The 16,518-nt window shown below is 36.5% G+C and overlaps 1 protein-coding gene across 5 annotated transcripts in view; it reads right to left on the reverse strand.

Moving 5' to 3' along the window:
* Nucleotides 1–297: 297 nt before the first annotated feature.
* LOC124637143 (furin-like protease 1) overlaps nt 298–16,518 on the reverse strand; it is a 161,607-nt gene continuing 145,386 nt past the window's right edge. For 4 of the 5 annotated variants that reach the window (XM_047173491.1, XM_047173489.1, XM_047173490.1 and 1 more), the window contains exons 10-16: nt 14,737–14,960; nt 12,940–13,079; nt 11,168–11,286; nt 10,340–10,795; nt 9,615–9,874; nt 5,974–6,082; nt 298–1,739 (exon numbers count right to left, since the gene is read on the reverse strand). In XM_047173491.1, coding sequence (XP_047029447.1) covers nt 1,105–1,739; nt 5,974–6,082; nt 9,615–9,874; nt 10,340–10,795; nt 11,168–11,286; nt 12,940–13,079; nt 14,737–14,960 — 1,943 coding nt within the window. In that variant the 3' untranslated portion in view covers nt 298–1,104. The remainder of the gene's footprint in view (nt 1,740–5,973; nt 6,083–9,614; nt 9,875–10,339; nt 10,796–11,167; nt 11,287–12,939; nt 13,080–14,736; nt 14,961–16,518) is intronic. The other variant, XM_047173493.1, reaches the window with a different exon arrangement.

The following is a 16,518-nucleotide window of genomic DNA, read 5'->3' on the forward strand; positions in this document are numbered from 1 at the left end:
TGTGTCAATGCCGATTACTAATAGCATGGGCAAGAAAGTTTTTTTTTGCGACTCTAATTTTCAAAGAAGTAGCAAATTCAACTATTATGTTAACATAGTGTACTCTAAACCTAAACATATTTGGACAAAGACTATTTTATTTGTACTTAACGCTTTCTTTGTTTTCTGTTCATTACGTAGGTAAAGGTAAATACTTACTTTTGCATACTTACCAACTCATTTTAACATGCATTCCGCAACCCAACGCAGGTCTAATAAGAAGAAGGCGAGAAGAAAGCATTTTAATAAAACAGCGTATGAAAATAGGAACTCGTTTATTTACATACAAAATATTTACACGGCACCAAAGGGCTTGATACCTACACTACACAAACAATCTGAATGGCATCTTGAGCAAATACACCTAAGCTAATATTACGCGATTATTATGACGTCATCATATTACCTAGTCAAAAAGTAAAACTAAACAATCGGCATTAAAATTATTTTGAGTCTCTTTGAGGGAATCTCAAGCCTTACAAACTAAGTTAGAAAGAAAATAAAGGGAAAATAAAATAAGCAAGATTTTGAGCCGATTCAATTATTTGAATTAGGGAAATGATATCGACATCTAAGTGGGGTGAATTGTAGCCCCTTTTACAAGTAAAAGCACCCCAACAACCAATAGCTATGGGGACCGAAAATAATTTAAAGATCAAAAGATTTTAACCATTATTTTTGGAATGGAATGTTTCATAATACTCTATTTACTTAATTATCTAAAAAGTAATTAAGAAAGAAAATTGAAAAATACCAATAAAAATAGACACAACCAATATTAATAGTAAAACAACCGCATGAAATAGAAGCTCCAAAAGTAAAGGAACAGAGTTTGTAGAAAACATTCAAGAGTTTTACAGCTCTTTGGAATAATTTCAAAATAACCTCAATGTTTGTACGAATTGAATCTCATTGAACTAATACTAATTCATTTACATTCTAAAATATTGTGACGGTGAATGACAAATATCACAACACGAGCCCTGCATTTGTTTTAGAAACCTAATCACTAACTGTCACTTGATCGACGAGTTCATAATACTTAGTTTGGAATGTTAACAATTGCTATAAATTCAAATCGTCATCTGATTCGCTCTCGCTACAATCTTTTAGAGCCTTATGTATTTCCTCTTCGACTTCCATAGCGCTCTGCAACTTTTCATCTACAGCTAGTTTGTTATAGAGCACGTTTGGCTTGTAATACCCGCCGCAGCAGTACCTTTTCACGGCACACGACAGCAGGAAGTAAACACTGACAGTACAGACTACAAATAGGACAACAACGAGAGCAACGTTCAGCCTATAATGCCAATTAGCGTCCTTTATTTGCGAGAGCACCGTGTTCGGATAACAGTAGAATTTGGGCTCGGTGTCGGTTAAATTGAAGAGTTGAGCGTCGTCTAAACACGACAAACATTGATTGTTGTGAGGGCCCACGCACGTGGCGCATGTGTAATGACACGGAAGGCACGTGAGAGGGGGCTTGGCGCTCTCGTTAGCCGCAGCCTCCATATCTAAAGCTTCTAACGCGGTCTGCTTAGGCACGTCCCCGTACTGCCTTTTCATTATCGCGCCTTCCGAAAAATATGTAAGGTTACGTCTTCTTGAGCTGCGTTCCATCGAAATCTCACTGGCATACGTACCGTCCGGACAACGTTTGTAGCATCGACCGGAGTACAAATGCAAGCCCTTCGCGCACTCTAGTAAAAGAAAGAGAACAAAGATATTTAATTACATGAAAATTTGAGCGACAGTCCTTCACCACCCAGCACCTGATCCAGCGTCCATGCAGCTTACGTTCTCTTGCTTAATGATGCTGATGCACGTCCGAGCGAGACACGATGTCAGTTCACAGAGAGGGAAGCAAGTTTTGGAAAACTTAGGAAAGGTAAACATAGAATCTTGTCACTGATCTCAAATAATTTTGTTCATACATACACTGACGAATCACATAGTCGTTGAAAACAAACTAATGTTAAAATAGAAGTAGAACATGCAAAGACGTGCACAAAATTAAATGAAATCAGACAGAAACAAAGTTTAATTATAAGTGACGTAAATGAGAAGTGAGAAGAAATGAAATGTGGTTGACAAAATTGTGCTGGTGCATAACTAAATTGACGTGTGAAATTAATAAGCGTGGTTTGCGGTGAAACAGATATAAGCCAGCTTAGTGTAAGCAAAGCGACACATGCAATAAACAATGTAAAACCAAAAATACATCTAATGAAACACAGTTTGTTTTCTTATAACAACACGTAATGCTACTAACTGCTTAACTATTAATATTATAATCAGAGACAAGACACTATTACAAATGTTGATGTCAAAATGAAAACCTGAATGAATTTTGTAATAAAAGATTGTTTTTATTATTTCCCGTTCACATTAGATTCAATATATACAAATTATGCTTCAACATTTACATTATTAGATACACTTCATTGGGCTGCTACTTAACTTCGAAATCGGTGAACAATTTTACATTTTACACATCTATTATAAAAAAGAGCCTTTTGATGATTCCTAGTTCCATCGAGCGACAGATGCCTGTTAACTAATATCGTTTGCATTGTTACCTGTAGAAAATGAAGTTTCAGAGGTGACGATGTAGGAGTATTTCATATACTTAGCTATTATATTAAAATTACGATAATTTTACTACCAGTCGATGAGAAATCATGAACGTTCAGTCGTTTTCAATTTACAGGTTTGTGAGCAAATTTGTACAAGTCTCCAAATTTATTTATATCGATACATACCTATTTATTATTTACAATTATCTTTATATTGTTCTATGCTATATGGATTGGCAATCTTCGCTATGATCACAACCACAATATGCAATTATGTTAAACCTACAGTTACGTCCATATACATGAAAACTACATTCTTTTTATTTTGAGTTTATCGCAGCATAAAGGCTTAATATTCTGCTTTAATTTGTCTATAAATGAGAACGTAAAAATCCCTTCAAGAAAATGTTTAAAGCTTTGTAAACTTTAACTTTATGAGTACATGAACTGTTTACTGTTTGATAAATTAACAGTTTTACAAATAAACTAAAACACTCACTACTAATTAAGCAGAAGAAAAATTAAATCTTATCAATATAATTTTTGTTCGATATTGATCCTCTGGTTGAAATAGGCATAGGCTGCTCCTTACCCAGATACAGATACACAGATACAGATAAGAAGTGAATAGTATTGTGATTGAGTAGGCTCATGATGCCTACAAGTTTCGTTTTCACAGGACAAAAAAATGTCCTAAGAAATCATGTATGATTTTTCGGAAATCTTAACTATTTAATTTTTTCTTTATGCTACGATAAACACGTTGCTGTGGAGAAGGACAATTTAACCATGAAACTTATTATAACAGATATGTATTCCTGTTCAAACATACGTAGAGGCGATTTTTTCATAAAAAACATATCATATGTCTATTTATTTTGTACAGAAAATTATTTCATAACACAATACAATGAAAATGGAACGTTATATACTTAGCTATAAAATACAATATGATAAAGCAACAAACTATTGAAAAATATCGCCAAAACGATGCTGTAAAAAATCGGAACATGATTTATTCTAAAGCAAATTTATTCTATTACTTTATTATAATATCTAAATATATTCATTAATAATAAATAAATTATGTTATTAACACATGAAAGGCTACAGTAAATGCGCTAACATTTGGTATCATTTTCATAGTTTGTCGTACCTATAGCAATGCGTTCTGATTGAAATTACAAGTTGCACAATCAACTAGCGTTATTATAAAATAATAAATCTAAAAATATTCAAGCGATCAAAAAACTTGAATTCTAAACACCAAATTATTTTTTTCCTCGATGAATTTTGATTTCAGTGCAAAATAAGTACGTATCATGGTCGTAAGTTAACATCTCAAGTAAAAAATGTAAGTTTTAAGAAAATTCTATTCACACATTCTCGTCACTTACACATTGCAATTACTCGTGAAAAATGGACGTTATCAACTTGATATCGTAATTAATACATTATTTATACGTAATTGCACTTGTTCACTAGCTCTTCATTAATATTTTTGCCAATAAAATGATGGTTATACAAATTAATATATTTAATTCGTAACACGTTTAAATACATATTTATGTTCAGCTTCCAATTTGCAAGTAAGATGCTCTTGTCCTTATAAAATACAGTTTTAGTAGGAGTGTTAGAATGTGAAGCCCAGGCGATTAAAAACAGTACCAACTTTACTTTTTAATTATACAAAACATTTTTTAAGTGTTTCAAGCCCCCGAGTCGGGGTTGTCAGTACAATGGCCGTCATTCAAACTATCAATATGAATAGAAACTTCATAACAAAAGAAAAACAATGCAAAAACTCCAATGAATTTGATCTATTGTACCTCCAGTGAAGGCTGTCCAATACCATCAAAGTTTAATCAATAGAATATGCATACAATCAAAAACTAAAAGCATCAATTTAATAGTTCTCAGTAATTTGATTCGATATTGTTTTATATTTTGATCGAATCGGCGATACAAAGATTTCATTGAACTTTCATTAATCATAATTTCAGAAATGTTCATCGTTTTCTTGATATTTTACTTGTAAAACAAATGTTTCGAGGCTACTTATTTTAACGAATTTAAATATTGTTCAATAAGTAAAGGTGTAAATTAGCTGGTTGTTAGGTACTTCTGAGATGTTATATGAATGTAATTTGTGTATATAGTTACTTAATGTTGATATTGAGATGATGTCAGACCAAGTATGGAAGAAGAAAACATGATGTACCGACTCCAAATTAAAAGTAAAATATGGGTCGATGTAAAGTGATGAATTAGTAAGTACTTGTTCGTCTGGACTTGACATAATAACAAGCATTGACACAATGACTGTTAACTAGATATTCTTAACATCCCTTAATGAACAGTAGGTACGTATCTTAAGTACGATCTCTAGGTACAAGATGCGGTTTTATTCTCTAACTATTGGTTAACATTCTAACATAAGTATAGCCGTACGTATCTCGATTTTGACTGGCTTTGAGACGAGAGTTTAGTTACTATTAAATCGAGATGTAATTCGAGACTTTTTTTGGTCAAAATACCAAAGACTTTGAAAATTCGAGCGAAAAATCGAGAGCTTTGGTGAATGCAGTATTGTTACCAAAATGCTCCATAATTTCGAGACTTCTGATTTTGCAAGAAGGTAAAGGGTTTCTATTAAATTAAAGCTACGATCATTAGTATACACAGACTAGACAGCCCATTAACGAGTAATTTGTCAATCCTGACCGGCTTTACTCTAAGCCAATAGCCCAACAGTATTATGGAATATCCAATGAATCCAACGTTCAATACTGTCAAAGCTGCCTGTACGGCTTTAATTACCGCTAAAGCTGCATCGCATTGGAAGCTGGTCCTTTTGCCCGTTCTCTCCGCGGATCAAAGCTATGAACTAGATATTAATATTTGAGCCTCTATAATTGTATCATAACCTACATTTTAAATTACACTGATTATTTTTCTAGTGCCAGACAAAATTGGTACACATACGGCGGCGCTATTTTCCACATTGTGATCGGACAGCAGCATAACCGTAACTTAAAAACAAACATATCAATAATAACAGCTTGTACTTATATATAAACCCGGTAAATTTAACTAAAATCACAATGCCTTAGGCGCAGCGAGTACTAGGGACCCAACGCGGTTACAGCGGTCGGTGTTAGGCGTCGCAAGCACGGCGCGCGTGGCGGCCGGGCCACGCTCGCGCGTCTTAACTCTACCCTTACGCTAGCAGTTAGTGCACAATCGCGCTTACTTACGGACCTTACTCTATGGGGCTGTCTGCGTTGACTTACAGTAGTAGACTCTAAACGCAACGCGTCGGCCGCTGACATTAACATGATGATGAATAGGCACAAACCTAGGCAGTGAAGCGATTGTGGCACGTGTGTGGCGCAACCCGATGAGTTGCCCGTGTACTGGCCCGCGTTGCCGGGGTCCACCGTCTCGGGAGGGCTGTCTTCGCTTATCTAGTGTCAAAAAATCAAATTTTTGAAGAGTCATTCTTGAAAACGTTAAAGGATTAGTAAAAGATGTGACTAATTGAAGTGAAGTTTGAATATTTTATTTAACTTTTGGGGACCTACGATCATGAATCATAAGCAAAACGAAAAACGTACCTACCTACAAATATTCAAAACAAAACATACAACAAAGATTAATCTTCAAACGTTACGATTTTAATTACAAACTGACACGCACAAAACGAACTTTATCTACATAGTATTAAGGTTGACTTTTGTTATGAACATACAGGTTTCATACCATAAAACTTTACCGAATTCCTCATGCGTTTTCAGCATAATCCAAATATCTAAGCCGAACGAAAACATACTTTATTGAACCAGTTATTTGGAATTACACATGGAATCTTCAATTTTGCATAACACGAAGAAATTTTCTTATTACGTAAAATTGAAAATAAAAAGTGAGTAAGTATTGGATTACCAAATCGTTGATATGCAACGTTCTTATTGACAATACCCAAAACAAATGTACAAACAAATCCTTGAAATATTTTGTTATTTTAAATATCTTGCTGACACTACCATGAAAATACTAAAGTTCACATAAAACATTTGCAATATTTTAAGTCAGACTCATCTCTAGCTATTCGTTCTAGCCAACTTGTAGCACTAAAGTCGAACAACAATCTTCATAAAATCCTTCATTTCATCATCGTATCTCTTTATCAAATAACATAAAAAACTATATGGAAGAATTTAGTTTTATTACAAGACAAGAAACTTCAGTTTTTTACCGTTAGAGGGCAAAATTGTCAGGACGTATTCGTTTCAACCCTACATTAAATAGAAATATGTGTGGGCGTAAATTTCTGAATCGCGTGAGGAGATTAGCCTAGATAAAGACTCAGCATTTCTCCTAACTAATATATAAAATCTAGAGCTATTAATCTTCAGAATAGAAATAAATCATAACACAAGTTTTTTGTAGTGGTTGTGACGGTTTTCATTGTGTTTTCGTCAAAGGAGGCTTTAATCTTTCGCTGAACATATTACTTTACAATAAGATGGATTACGTTAATATTAAATATTACTGAATTGAGGCTTATAGAATTTAATATAATTAGCTTCTTCGTAAAATAGTTTTTTTTTTTCAGTAAGACGAGACCTATACACAATATTTTTATGTAAGTACTTAGCATAGCGAATAAACATGTACTATAACAAGTATAGTGGTCTCCACTCTCCATCAATAAATATAAAAACTTCGCTATAAAAGCGACATAAACCGTTTTTATAGGAAAAGTTAGAGAATATACGCAAGTTAAAATAAATGAATTCATGGCCACCGCGGTATAGTGACGCAAACTAGTACGAACTTTTGGGATTTTTTAAACAAATTATTTGTGAAACTTTCACGTTTGGGTGGATGCTGTTTCGAATCCTGGACTTTTTACTACTAGTATTGACGTGCCATTGGTCCTTCTGCCCTGGTCCTCTTCTACTGGGGATTTAATTGGATAATACGTTTTCCATTCTACTATTTGATGCTTAGGTATTTTTTCTCATTCGTTCTTATTTATGTAGTATGAGGTTAGTCCGCAGACCACATAATATTATTTATTCCAGTCTTTGATCTACCTAAAAATATACATATTGTTTGTATAAATAGGTCCTTCTAAAATTGTTTATACTAAAACAAGTACAAATGGTCGACTGTCGGTGAATGTACATGAAGGGTGGGACAACTGTTTGCGCTTCCCATTTTCTGCTAAATATGTCGTGTTTCGCTCAAAGAGAACTGTCAGTTACACTCGCTTTTACGTCGCCGGTAATATAATATAATTCAGACTAAAGCTACTGTTTATCAATAATTATTTAGCTTTAGAAACACTGTAGGTATATTTGAAATTAAATCACATTTAGCTAGTATAATAAAGAGGAAATATTTTTGTTCGTTTGCACCCTAAAGGCTCCTAAACTACTGAAACGATTTGAAAAATTATTTTAGAGTTGGGTAGTAGTTCCTACGGGATGCAGGAAAAACCTCCGAAAAACTGCTAGACGGTTTTACGTGGCATACTTACATTGTGTAATGGAAAAGTATGGAATACGCACCTTTGACCAAAAATAATTTCTTAAAATCAAAGAATTTTTATTTGACCCTTAACAACGTCATCCAATTAACACGTCAACATTAAAAATGTGCACACTGCGATGCTAATTGGCGGATTGAATCAACCGTTAAATTAGGCCGATAACACACTGTAGTACATTAGCAAATCTGACGCCCGCAGCAAGGATGCATTAGGCAATTAGTCGAACCAATGGTCGGTCATAGTACGTTAGGTTTGTTAGCAGTTACCACCTAGACTTATCCTTGGAATTGGTTTAAGCTTCGAACTTCAATCACTAATTATTACTATCAAAATAATACTATATTGGTTTTAGTTCATATATTGGGTTTTGCTATTCTCATGTACTAATTATTACTACAACCTGTTTTGTAGTCATAGACTTATGAAGCGTTGGAAGCGGCTATGGTGTCTTTAAATTCAAATTATTTTACCATCTGATCCTTTTGATCTTATGCTAGTTGATGTATGTCTTATGTAAATTATTGAAATTGTATTGATCTGAATTCTGTGTCAACGGCTTTTGATGCCTTTAAGTATGTTTACAATATCCACATTTTGTTGTTCATGAATCAAATTGTTATATTATTTTTGTGAACAGCTGTCACTGTTTGAACGGATGAAAATATTATTTATTTAAGGCACCTACGTTTTTTATCGGTAGCAGTTTCTTTCATATAATTTTGTAAAACATATACTTAATCACGTTATGCACATTTACTGTACCTACCTATAAATATATAATCAATCTTGAAGTTTTTCGTTGCAGGTAGTAAGGGAATAAATCGACTTTCAAAAAAAGAATTGGAAAAGGTTCGAAGTCTCTAGTTTTTGATCATGAAGTTTACGAATATAAATATTTAAGTTTACTTTCCACGCTGATCACTAGATTTATAGCATATAGCTCATCAAAATGAATTTGATGTTTAGATAGGAAACAATAACGTTGCCATTGTCTAGTTATTGACTTATAAGTCAAAACATTTATAGTAAAACAATAATATGGAGACAATACCGGATGCCATCATTTCTATTTATAGATTATAGACTCTACAGATTTTTGTGTTTTAGACGTTATTTTAATTTATATCGATTTGAAACAAACTGTCAAAGTTCGTACAGACGCCTCTGCATTAAAATTTAGAAACAATCTATATGTTTAGTATCATTCCCTGCCTAAAGTGTTTTGGTAGCTTTAAAAGCGATTTTGAATCGTTCTTTGAATAAATAAACTAAACACCGTTTGTAGCTTCTACGAGCATTTTAGAACATTATTTCTGTTCTCAACGCGTAGCTTAGAAACAAACTTCGTTTCCATTGTGCATCGAAATAGAAGAAACACAAAATATGAATCAAGGATTTGTTTGCACAGAGTCAACAACAAACAGAGTGTACAAACTCACCGTGTGCGAGTGCCAGACGAGCGTGAGGTCGTCGTCGAGAGCGTTCTGTCTCACTTCCTCGACGGATTCGGGCTCGTTCGCGCCGCTCCATGACGTCACGCCCCCGCCCGGCGCGGCGTCGGGCGGTATCAGCACCGCGCCGGTACCCGCCACCGCCGCCACACCTCCGCTCAATGAATTCGTCTCGGGAGACGCATCGTACTCTTGAGGCGGCGTCTCAGTACCGTAGAATATCAGCTCCCACTGGGTCAGTGGACCCGCTGGAGAAACAAACTCATTTTATTAAGACAGCTTGTGAGTAGCTGTGGCGGTGCGACTTTCTCACTACAGTTAAAGCATGTCAAATTGTTACTACGCAGTTATTATACACAAAGCATCAACAAGATACTAGCAAAAGAAAAAAAGAATGTCGTGATGGACGGTAACGACTACAAACAGAAACACAACAAAAGAAACTGAAAAATTCACACAAACGAAATTAACCGTCACTGTCTACTTCAGGAACAATACAGTTAATTACTTAATTGAAAACAGAATTCAATTCAAACCGAAACTGTTTCATTAAATAAAAGTTCCGCTACAAAATAAAATGTAAACAATGCAAACACACGACATGCAAAGAGCGGCGGAGTCTGGAACAAAGGTAATTGACGTGCAGGCTCAAACTAGGCGGCGAAATGAAACGGCCGGGGCTAAACGAACGGACACGGCATGCAGGGCGGTACCGTGGGCTTGCAGCGGCGCGGGGTATATGCGCTGTATCTTGGGGTACTGCTCGAACAGGCTGGACATCTTGCGGCCGCGCGCGTCCGCCAGTGGATCCGCCAGGTCGGCGCGCAGGTTCAGACTCAGGTCCGCCGCCGTCGACGTCGTCACCCGCGCCGTCGTGCTCTCGATGGGCGAACGAGTCGCCGGTCTACTCTGTTTTGACTTTTGCGAATTCCTATTTGGATTCTTAGAATTTTTATTCTTTTTCCGCTTAACCAGCCCCACGGTGTAGGTGGGCACTATCGGCATGGGTTTCCCTCTGTTGTTTTTGCGGCCCGCCTGCACCACTATAGGTCGCGTTGCGTTGCCCTTGTTGCGTATAATTGGATTCCGGAACGGTATGGGATCGTTTTTAGCTGCAGGCGTGCTAGTTCCATATAAAGTTAAAGACCAATCTTGCAACGCTGCTCGCCCTATGACGTGAAATTGAACAAACAGATATTGATTTACATTTTATTGTCGGTTCAGCTACCGAGGATTAGCGAAAATCTTTTTAGGCAATAGAATGATAAGTAGCTGAGCTGAATAAACAATCTCCTGAGCTGTCGTCTTAAGCCTTTCTTGGGCCTTTGAAATTTCCAGACCGCCGACTTGTGACAAGCCATTCGTTATAAATGCGGACATAAAAACTTTGAGGATTAATTTCAAGAGTTTTATTATCATGATTCATAAAAGTAACATGGAGTAGATTCTCATATGGGAATTGAAGACAATTATGGGCAGGCTAATGATACTCCTTGTGCGAAGGACCTGTTGAAATATGGATTGTAAAAAGTCGTGCTTACCCATGTATCGTCCTTCGTTGGTGACTTCTAGTCGCCAGAAGCCGAGCGGTGACTCGCCCCACATGTGCACAGACATGAAAGGCCACGAGTTGAAGCCGGCGCGAGACGAGTCGTGCGGCCTGCCGGAAAATTAACTGTCTAATTACACCCAGCGAGCTCTGTGGTTAGCGACTTGTGTCGGCTTTAATAAAGTTAACAACTACAACTAACAACACACTGTACATGATTAATCTCTCTGAAGATACTTCCATGGAGAGCGAACTGAATATGATAATTGAGAAATGTTATTATGCCATAAACGAATTTATGGGAGATGAGTTTTCAGCATTTAGAGTCTGTTTACTGCCTTGCAACGCCATAATAGTATGGGTTTGTTAAAGTTACTACTGTAAAGTATACCTGCAGTGTCTTATTTAGAAACCATAAACAGAAGCTTTTTAAATACAAACCTAAAAATAAACGTTTATTTCACTCATATAAACAATTTATTCTGGTACATTCAACATTACACGACAAATGTAATATCCAGAAAGTAAACAATGATGGACGAAGCAAAACATTATCACGTCTATTTTAATCTGAATAGATGGCGCATTTTGTATCTGTGGTCACAGTGTTCCATGTCGTAGAACATCATAGCAGTATACATTAGCTTTGAGGAAACATAGAATGTTATAACAGTAAGTCAACTTTGTATTAAACATTATAAAATTTTCTACTATTATGAAATCTTTAATGACGTTGGTAGTTAGTTCCGTATGAGTGATCGTCTGTGGTCAACAATATCAAGACGGCATCTCTGCTTAATGCATTATTTATATTGGCTACAGGCCAGCAATTTTATGTTAAAGTTGAAATATACGTTTGTAAGTAGGTAAAAAGTACCTACAAGTATGGCTTTGAGCTCAAATCGACTAAATACATAGAATCTTTCGAAGGCGACAATGCAACAATCGCTCACGTAAATAAGCAATAGATGAAGGTAGCTCTTTTGAGCATTGTCAAACAATCTGCACATTCAGTGCGAAATGTCAAGATCTCTATCTACCAGAATCTATCAGTCCATGAATCAGGTGTTCACACGTTCACCCATCTCAAACACTCACTACACATACAGAAGTAGCTATAACTCGCCATTCAATGGACACTGTAAAGCTGCCAATGCGAGAGCCATTGTGTACCAAAGCCATTGTGTACCAAAGCCATTATACCTCAATTACTGGCCGAGCACCCATCTACATAGCAACGACGTTATATACGAACTCGACAAACGAGATGGTTAGCTCGTGGCTCCTGGTTTAAGAATAGCCGTGACATTCACTGTCCTTTATCTTATTTTATGAAGGATTTAGGTATTTACAAGGATTGTAAAGTGGCTGCAAGAAAGCAATGCGGAAACTTTGGTGTGACTTATGATTTGAAAAGCTTGGGCTGGTTTGTATGCTTTTACATTGTGAAGAAGTTTACGATATACTTAACAGTGACTTCTGTGTCTGAATCCTATAGAGGTACATAAACGAACAAACAAATTCTTGCATGGTGTGTAAGATAGACCCGGAGATCCTGATTCGCAAGACTAGATGACTGCTTCGTCTTTTAAGAACTTCTAACTACAAGTTTCTCAATTCAATGAACCTTTAAAAAAAGTATATTTTGCGATTTTAGCCAAATTCTATTAAAATACCTATATCAGGGTCTTCTCCCCAATATCTCCTCAAAATCCCGTGAGGGAATTTTTCTACTGGTTTGTAGCCGTCAATCAGTATACGTACCTGGGCGCAAGCAGAGTGACCTTAGTGCCAGCAGGCGAAGTCAGCACGATGCGCAGATCACCACGTCTTGCAGCAGATAAGGAAACCCTTGCTTGAACGTGCTCCAGGTAGTTAACTCCTGGGCATGCGCCTACGTCCAGCTGAGAAATAAAGGCTGGATTAGATAGATGCATAGCTATTGAAAATAGTAGACGAAGGTGAGGATGGAAGATAGAAGGCAGCTCTTCGATTGCATCTTAAGGCTTATAGAGGTGAGCCTATGTAAAAAGTAGCACTACTGAAAAATTGGTAATACATAACTTGATAACATCTTGAGGTGAAGAATATCAAGAATTTCTTTTCTAGCTGGAATAATGATCGGCCCCAAGTGCAATAAAGTAAGCATTGAAAATGATGTATCATACCAACTTTATTTAAAAATCAACAGTTTTATTAACTAAATAATCTTAGCTATCTATCTGGTTATCAAAACTTTCGTGAGCTGAGAGTTTAAAAGGCTATGAAAGATGCAAAAATCTTAGCAAAGAAAACATTTTGACAACGTTATACAAATCCTGTATTTTAATATAGCTTCAGCGATTCTTACAAATGCTAAACAAACTTTGTTCCGAGCGCTCGCTTGTAGACGTCACTTTATTCGGAAGATGGGCTGAGATGTTATAAGCTGAAAACACATTTCACCCGTGCATACGTATAAATGACGTACGCCTGTCGAGATACGAGAAATTCACTAAGATTCGCAGACATTTGGGACTAAATTGTAGCAACACCAGTCAGAATACTACATATTTTAATGATCCCCATACATTCGTTGATTTACTGAATTTAATACGACAGTGGACTTCGTGTAATGAATGGACAGCACACAGATGCGAATGGTTATGTATGGTAATGTGTGTGAACGCTTTTCCGACTACATTAGCATAAACTGGCAACCCCGATAGTGATACTAAAAGGCTTCGTGGTGCATAATATCACTTATTTCGAGTTCGGAGTGCACTTGTTAATGATGGCAAATGTTCTTTCATGGTCGTTTAAGCAGCAATTAAAAATCATTATTGCTAAAGTTCAGTGTCTTTAACGGGCCTTATCGGGCAATTTAAAGCAAGTTCGGAAGCGTAAGAAGTTTTCAGTTTATATTAAAATTTCTGAAGTGGCGTATCATTATGAGAGAAATGGTGTATAACGGTGGAGTTAATACGGCTTATCGTGATCTGTCATTAATTTAAATGAGAGGGTAATATGACAGAGGCTTCTGAGCACATTAGTTACCGCAGCTTTGGTGTCAGCCACATTTGTTCGTGACGTCATTCCAGTCACGCGTTGGCGCTCGATCATTCACCCAGGATTGTCTTACGAATTTTTTATGTGCATTATGCGCGCATTTGTGTTCAAAGAAGTACGTTATTATGTTAGCATTTTTAGACAGAGAGGCACTGAGTGTGAATCATGGTTTTAAGTATCGTGTAGTTTAGCGACCTGTTAGTAAAGATAGGTTGAAAGAAAGAATATCCCGGCAAACTCACTATCGGTATGACTTATCACAAAAAAAGCCTTATTATTTGTCCCCTTACAAACGTCAGGATATTTTTTCACAACTAATTATATAATGTAGTACGTATTTTAGACGTGCTAATTTTTTATTCGCTTTTATGTTAAGTGGTAGTACTTAAACTGCCCTCCCATTTAAACCATAACGACAACTAACAGGTACATAAGCAAAATCATCAAAAACACCAAAACAAAACATATGTCTTTTCCTCCTCTATTTTGGGAAGTCGGTAAAAATCAACAAACCTGCAGCGTAACAGAAGCCCTTGGCGGTACATTTCTCTGTGGTCTGGGAGCTGCCAGTTCACACCTCCGCTGCGGTGGCACCGTGCGCCACGTCTTGGCAAGGCGCACCATACCGGCTGCGTCCAGTAGACCGTAGCCGAAGGAATGGGAGACATTGCGACCGACGCCATTCACGCGCCATTCGCCGCCTATGCTGAGACGTTCGGGGCGCGCCGTGCGTACCACTGCGGGGGAGGGTTAAGTTTTAGTGGATGGTAGATTGGTTGATGTAGTAAAGTTCCTTGTTAAGACTCCAGTAAGGGTCTGAAGGGTTTACTTTTTGATTTTATGACTAATACAATAGAAATAAAAACATATACATCACTAAGTAATCAATAAGTAATTCAAATAGCTCAGATGCAGAGGTAGGAATCTTTTGATCAAAAGCACAACTACGTACTGTCTGAAGTCTAACATATCAAATATATTCCAGACTAGCTTCTGCCAGCGGTTTCACCCGCATCCCGTGAGAACTACTTCCCGTACAGGGATAAAAAGTAGCCTATAGCCTTCCTCGATAAATGGGCTATCTAACACTGAAAGAAATTTTCAAATCGGACCAGTAGTTCCTGAGATTAGCGCGTTCAAACAAACAAACAAACAAACTCTTCAGCTTTATAATATTAGCATAGATAGATAGAACACTTAATTTTAGCTGAAAGAAGCCTCTTAGAAACAGGCATACCTACTTATTCATTTTACAAAATTCATATTCGATAAGCCAAAGTGGCTTTTTGTGATTAATTAATCTAGACGTAATAAAACTTCCAGACAGATTTACATATGTATGTATATACCTTCATACATACAGAGATTAATAACTCAGTAAAATCGGATTACAAGAACCAAGAACGACTCGAATCCTCTACAGTCTACAGCCAGTCACAAACAAATACCAATGTACAGACACAAAGTTACCAAAACATTCCGTAGTAACATCGCATAGGTTTTGGATTAGTTCTATTCCAGTAACTGATGGCTCACAGACTTCGCAGAAATAAGACCGTACTTCAATAACTGTGTTAGTGTTAGCACATTGTTTACGAACACGAGGCCTTAGGACTAGATGGGGCTGATAAAGCGCGTTCGGTACCCAATATTTGTTTTTCTGCTAAATACCAAATGGTTTATAAGGTCATAGAGAAACAAGACCCCGGATTATAGAAGAGAAAGTGAGACATAGTTCTAGGTGTATTATCAATATCTAGTATTCCATTCTAAGCTAATCCTAAATGATATTGTGTCATATTTCGTGATAAAAAGTTCCAAAATATACCTACAAAGTTACATGTCAATGTGTGGGAGGCATTATCAAAAATAGCTTGCGGAACAAAGGCAGTTCCCAAACTACGTTATGTAAAACACTTTCTTCAGTCTAACTTGTCACGGACAATAGAAAACTTTACGGCTTACGAAACAAAAGTACTTTTAATACACTTATTGTACTGTTTTGGCCAAAGAATTCCCGGGACAATTTGGTTAAGCGACAGCTCCGAATCGAAATCCGGATAAACCAAGTATTAAATTGAGCACCAACTCAAACATGAAAAAAACATGAAAATCAGCATATAAACAAAGTGTCATACATAAATCATTTGGTTCGACGATGTTTTAATAAACGCAGAGACGCATATTTTCATACGGTGTGTTAGTTTTGCATTACCATTAATGGAAAATAATTTGGTTCAGTAAATCTACGCGTAATTAAATGTGAATAAACATTAATTTGTCTTCTGAATACAT

This window comes from Helicoverpa zea, chromosome 15 (genome assembly GCF_022581195.2).
Source record: "Helicoverpa zea isolate HzStark_Cry1AcR chromosome 15, ilHelZeax1.1, whole genome shotgun sequence".
Taxonomy (NCBI): domain Eukaryota; kingdom Metazoa; phylum Arthropoda; class Insecta; order Lepidoptera; family Noctuidae; genus Helicoverpa; species Helicoverpa zea.